The sequence below is a fragment of the Coloeus monedula genome (genome assembly GCF_965178545.1).
Source record: "Coloeus monedula genome assembly, chromosome: 3".
NCBI lineage: Eukaryota > Metazoa > Chordata > Aves > Passeriformes > Corvidae > Coloeus > Coloeus monedula.
In genome coordinates this window covers 22,222,344-22,228,367 of record NC_138783.1, presented here as the reverse complement: position 1 = coordinate 22,228,367, position 6,024 = coordinate 22,222,344, and the positions used below count along the sequence as shown (strand labels likewise).

Below are 6,024 nucleotides of genomic sequence, written 5' to 3'. Positions count from 1 at the left end.
GGTCAGGGCAGCTGTGGTGCCAACACAGACTGGGGGATGAACAGGTCGAGAGCAGCTCTGATGAGAAGGACTTGGGGATGCTGGTGGCTGAGAGGCTGGACATGACATGGCCAGGTGCACTCACAGCCCAGAAAGTCAAAGGTGTCCTGAGCTGCATCCAAAGCAGGTCAAGGGAGGGGATTCTGTCCCTCTGCTCTGTGAGACCCCACGTGCGGTGCTGCCTCCAGCTCTGAGGTCTCCAGCACAGGAAGGACATCGACCTGTTGGAGCGAGTCCAGAGGAGGCCAACAACATGATCAGACGGATGGAGCACCTCTCCTACGAGGAAAGGCTGATTGTTCAGCCTGGGAAAGAGAAGGCTTTGAGGCGACTTAATTGTGGTCTTCCAGTACCTGAAGGGAACTCACAGGAAAGATGGGGAAAAGTTATTTACAAGAGCATCTAGTGACAGGAGGAGGGGGAATGGGTTCAAATCGAACGAGTATCTTTAGGTTAGATATTAGGAAAAAGATCCTTTACCCTAAGTATGGTGAGGCACTGGCACATGTTGCCCAGAGAAGTTGTGGATGCCCCATCCCTCGGAGATATTCAAGGCCAGGCTGGATGGGGCTCTAATAAACCTGGTCTAGTGGAAGGTGTCCCTGCCCGTGCCAGTGGGGTTGGAACAGGATGAACTTCAACACCCTTCAATACCCCTTCAGCCCAAACCACGCCGTGGCTCCGGTTCTGTGAGGGGAGGTCGCTGCTCCCGCAGAGGGCGCGGGGGGGGCGGGGCCGGCACCGCCTCCCGCCGGCGGCAGGGCCGGCTCTCCAAAATGGCGTCGGCGGCGCCTCCGTCGGCGGCCAAGCTGTACTCGGCGAACAGCTTCGTCTCGCTGCCCGCCGAGCTCAAGTCCGACACCTACGATACATCGCGGGAGAAGCGCCGCGCCGAGGCCGAGCGCCTGGCGATCCGCTGCCAGCTCAAGCGGCAGTACCAGCTGCAGCTTAACGACCCCAGCCCGCCCGCCATCATCGTGAGTGGGGAGGGAGGGGGCTGACGGGGCGGCGGGGGAAGCGCGGGGCTTGCCCGCCTCACCCGGCGGCGTCCCGGAGCGGGGCCCGCGCCTGCGGCCGGGGCCGTGCTTGGGCCAGGGCCGTGCTTGGGCCAGGGCCGTGCCGGCGGGACGCTGCCCGCCCTCCCCGTGACCTTGGTGCCCTTCCCGATGTGCCCCGGCCTCAGTCCCCGGGTGGAGGGGCCAGTGCAGAGTCCCGCGGGCCTCACCGCCGTTCTCTTTGCACCCCAGGACAATCCCGCTTTGGTCCGCTGGGCCTATGCGAAGTCGCAGAACGTCTACCCTACTTTCCGCGCGACACCCAGGACATCCTTTCTAGGAGCTGCTTATGGGTTAGGTCCCCTCCTCTTCTGGATTTTTGTCTTAAAAGCTGACAGGGTAAGTCGGCCGACAACGCTGAGCATCAGCGAACACCAAAAACATCAGCTTGTGAAATGTAGATCTGCTTGGAGTCTCAATTTGTAGGATCCTCATGCGCCCAAGAATGATTAATACCATTAAAGGAATGAGGGAAGGAAGGCTGATAGCGAGCCTGCTGTCTCAAAGCCTGTTCCTGGTTGCAGAGTCCTGTTTTCCTGAGAGCCCTTTATTGTACCCTTGGTATGGCCAGTCACAGTTTGCCTGATCAGGCTGGTTTGCAATCACGAAGCTCTTTGTAGCACTGACAGTGAAAATTAATCATAAGTTACTCTTATTTTGAGCAATTGACATGCATTAACTATGCTTTTTGAACTTAAAATACACAGGAAGCTTAGGGATGACAGACCTAGCAATGTTTCTGTGCAATTGCTTGACCATTTCTCTCATTTCATGAAGCAAATGGGGAAGAGCAGTTATGCTAATTGCAGTGTCTGATCTCAGCTGGATGTTTTAATATTTTGGAAGGTTTCTCTTGTTTCTGTTCTAACTCCTAAACTATGAATCTGAGCAATGGTAGATCATTATGAAAAACTCAACTATATACATAGATAAAAAATGCTAACAGGCAGACAGTGGCTGGTTTTAGTAGAGAATTTGTGGCTGTTGTAAAACACTTTTATTTCCCTCTTTTGCACAGAAGTAGCATTTTAGATCAAGTCGTAGACCACAAAGCACTAACATAAATTAATAGAATATCTGTAGGGAATGTTGTTTGCCAGGGTGAATCAAAAATTCAGGTTTTAGGAAACATGCTGAGCATGTTGATATAAATGTTCTTGAGACTTCAGTACCTCTGCAGTATTTTGTCATGCTGAAGTCTTTAATTAGTGTCCAGGGTAATTTGCTTTCCTTTATTCCAGTTCCTTTCGTGATGTTTGGGGATTTTTCTTGTTTTCCTGGTAGTACATAAAGCACAATAGTCATGGCCTTTGAGGAGTGTTTGCTGTGTGTCTGGGAGAGCAAGAGATGAATTGCCAGGTCTTAAGCAAATCTTCTGGTTTTATCCAGCAGAAGGAATCTGGGCATTATCCGCAGTGCCTGTGTACTGTAATGGTACCTGTCAGAAAGGTACATGACTGCAGAGTGAGGTACAAGTGGGTAGAAAGTGAGCACAGGCACTTTTAGGCAAATTATTAAGAAGTTTCTCCATAATTAGATGTCTAAGCTGGATTATTCAGCCAGAAGGAGGTGGTAGAAACTAAGGTATAAATTATCTGAGACACAACTAGTTTGGTGAAAAATGCCTCACAGGAATTGGTCTCTGCTGGCCTGTGAGAGTACCTAGATGTGAGGTCAAACTGAGCAGGTTTTTAGTAGATGAAGCTAAGTGCCTTGTTATCTTTTAAACAGTCTGTGCTCGTGGACTCATTTAGGGTGGAAAAGACCCTTAAAAGACGTACCTATATGGTGCTACCTTCATGTAGTCCATGCTGAAATACTAGAAGTGCTGTTCTCTTACCCCAGGCTGATTGAAAGTCCTTCTCTAGCAGGATAATGATACGTGTTCTCTTTCTTCCACAGGATCGTAAAGAGAAGCGTATCCAGGAAGGTAAATACAAGCGACCATTCAGTGTATTCTTCTAAGGTCCTGGAATTGCAGTGATGTTCATGGGATATAAATAAAATAAGATGTATTATGTGATGACATTTCTCTGTCATAAGAATAAATCTTAATTGCTTGTTGGTTGTCTTGCATCTTTAAAAATCCTGGAAAGTGCAAAAATGTAGAATCTTTGTATCTAAACCAGATGGATACAGAAAGGGTGTCTGGAACTCAGCCATGCTACTCTTTTGGTGTACATACAGAGGATGTTTTTAAACCATGGAAGTTGCTGCTGTCCAAGAAAGCTGAAGTTTAAAATTACTAGCAGGCTAAAATGCTAAGCAAGACCAGTTTCCTGAAGGAAGCTGCAAAAGCAGTTTCCTAAAGGAACTACTGCTTGCCTTCTAGACATTTCTTCTTGGTGTCACTTTGGCTGTGGGTGTCAGTTTGGCTGTGTGGTTTGCCCTAACAGGATAATAGGCAAGGTCTATGATTTTTAAGAACTTAGGAGTCTGCCTGACTGCTCTCAATAAGCTGAGTAATTTTTCTTTTCCCTAATGAACTACAAGCCTAAACTATGTGTTTATTGCAGTAACCTTCTGGATAAAATTAGCAGATTTGGAAATTGTGAGCTGAATGTTGTCATGCTGTATGTAACTAGAATTTACGCTTATTCTGTGGCTCCTGTGAGTTGAGAGACAAGAAGTGTAAGATAAAGATTTTTACTTTGACACTGATTCTCTTGTAATATAGGAGAATTCCACTTCATCCCTGTAAGGGGGCTGTGTTCCAAAGAAAAAAAATCCACCACAAAGCATAACTGAATCTTACGCCTGCAAATGTGCCTTTTCTGTTTATTCTTATAAGAACACAAGCCTTTTCTGCCCAGGTCAGCTGGTATAGGGGACTCTGGAATTGTTACTGCCAGTGTACTGAGATGTGAGTGCAAGGAAAAGATTTTTTGATGCATACCTGAATTTTTACTGGCCTGTAGATGCCCTCATTCTTCAGAGACTATGGGGGCAGTTTCTTCCCAAGCTTTGAGGTTCATACCAGAAGCTCAGTCTGATACAAAAGTTGAAAACTTCCCTCTGCCTACTGGGAAGGCAGCCAATGTGAAGTCAGCAAAAACAGCTATACTGCGTCCTTTTCCTGCATGATGAAGATGTAAATATGGGCCATTTGCGGTCCCTCTCCAGCAGAGTTGATGAGCTTTTCCACATAATCACAAAATGGCTGAGGTTGGAAGGGACCTCTATAGGTCATCTGGGTCCAACCCTCTGCTCAAGTAGGGCCATCTAAAGTGGACCGTGTATGTACAGGTGGCTTTTGAGTATCTCAGGAGGTGAAGACTCCACAACCTCCCTGGGCAACCTGTGCCTGTGCTCAGTCACCCTCACAATAAAATCACCCTCACTGATTTTTTTTTTTTTTAATTTTTTTTAAGTGTTTCCTATTGTAGCTCTTTCCTGTGTGGGCCATGAAACATTCAGGTTGTATGGAGTTTGGCAATAATGCTGTGTACAGAAGCTGGGCTAGTCAGTGCCCTGATTTTGCAATCCCATATGTGCTCCCAGCAACCCTTTTGCACCAGTTTCTGCAGCTTGTTCTGCTAGTTTAACTGAAGCAAACCCGGATTATTCTCTGCAGAATAGCTCCTAAAAGACTGTCACAAATGATATTACAAGATAGGGCTGTGGATCAGTGCAGAGAGGCATCAATGCATGGAGAGAGTGGTATATAGGGAAAGAAATAATTGCTTGTCTGAGCATGCTGAATTAACTATTCTTGCTGCCACAAACTAATTTGATCTCCCAGGACCCATTTCCTCAGCTAATTGGAACTTGAGTTGCCACATGTGTAAATTCTCCCTTGCAGCTGTATTTGTTTCAGGCCAGCTGAGCAAATGCTTCGGGATGGGTTGTGGATGAGCACAGCGCCTCTGGTCTTTTAGGCCAACCTTGGATTGATGCTTGCGGCGCCTGCCACAGCCCTTTCTTTTCCAGCCCAGAGTCTGATGCTACATCCCTGCAGGTTTGAGCATGGTGCTTGGGGAAAAGGGTGCCCTACTTTTCTCTCTTGTTATTTCCAGAACTCTCCAAGCTGTTTTCTTGTTAGGAATGAGTGTGCCATGCTGCTGGAGGTGGAGTTGGTGTTTGAGTCAGTAGTTCTGGGTGCAGTGAGGAAGGAAAGAGAAGTTTCCAATCAGGTACTTCGAGTGAAGGTTGGAGGGTGAATGTGCCTTATGGAATTTTACCCTTGACTAATAATGTGTTACCACACATATATGCTTTGGTGATGTGTCTGTACAAGAGAAATTCAAGCCTTCAGGTCACTGGAGGATAATTTAGGTCCCAAACAGAAAACAAGCTTTTTTCTCTGCCTGTGAAACATTTAGACCTCATTTATCCCTGGATCACTGATTAAATCAGCTTCTCTGGCAAATTGATTCTCCCAAACGTCCTTGTCTGAATTGGCTGCTTTAGAGTAAACATCTCCGTGTAGATTTTATAATACTTTGCTCAAAGCTGATGCTTTTTTTTCCCCCAAGGACCTGGTGCAATCAAAACTGATGATGGATGTAACTGACTGATACTGTGTCTGGTGGCACTGAGTTTAGAAACTTCCACGTGGGTATGTGCTAAAGTCTGTACTTGAGTGCTTTAGCCTGAAGTGTGGGGTGCCTGGCTGTGCTCCTGGTTCCCACTATACTTGGGGCCTTGCTTACTGCCTCTACCCTGTGGAATTCACCAGCTGGGGGTGAGGTTTGCATACTCCAATCAATGTTGAGGTCCTCCATGATGTCTGCAGCTGAGTTTTTTTCCAGGTACCTTCACAGGAACAAATGCTTGGAAGGCTATAGAAGCCCTCCACATTTGCTATGCTGCAGATTAGCACAGAGCTAAGGAGAGAATTTGTCAAGTGCTGACAAACAAGTCAGTATTGCAGGATGGCCATAGCATGGAAGAGAAACTTTCTCTTACTTAGCAGTGAAGTGCTTTGGAT

The 6,024-nt window shown here is 46.9% G+C and overlaps 1 protein-coding gene across 1 annotated transcript; it reads left to right on the top strand.

Annotated features, from left to right (window-relative positions):
• Positions 1–777: 777 nt before the first annotated feature.
• NDUFB4 (NADH:ubiquinone oxidoreductase subunit B4) lies at positions 778–3,158 on the top strand. The gene is made up of 3 exons (XM_082278774.1): positions 778–1,016; positions 1,287–1,433; positions 2,997–3,158. Exons 1-3 carry the CDS (start codon positions 816–818, stop codon positions 3,057–3,059), a joined length of 411 nt encoding a protein of 136 aa, XP_082134900.1. The 5' UTR covers positions 778–815; the 3' UTR covers positions 3,060–3,158.
• The last annotated feature ends 2,866 nt before the right edge of the window (positions 3,159–6,024 follow it).

Bases quoted from the DNA above. Each gene is read 5' to 3' on its own strand.
- NDUFB4 (XM_082278774.1), top strand. From the start codon at position 816: ATGGCGTCGGCGGCGCCTCCGTCGGCGGCCAAGCTGTACTCGGCGAAC. The intron at 1,017-1,286 runs GTGAGTGGGGAG...TTTGCACCCCAG, and splicing joins CCAGCCCGCCCGCCATCATC to GACAATCCCGCTTTGGTCCG. The intron at 1,434-2,996 runs GTAAGTCGGCCG...TTTCTTCCACAG, and splicing joins TTGTCTTAAAAGCTGACAGG to GATCGTAAAGAGAAGCGTAT.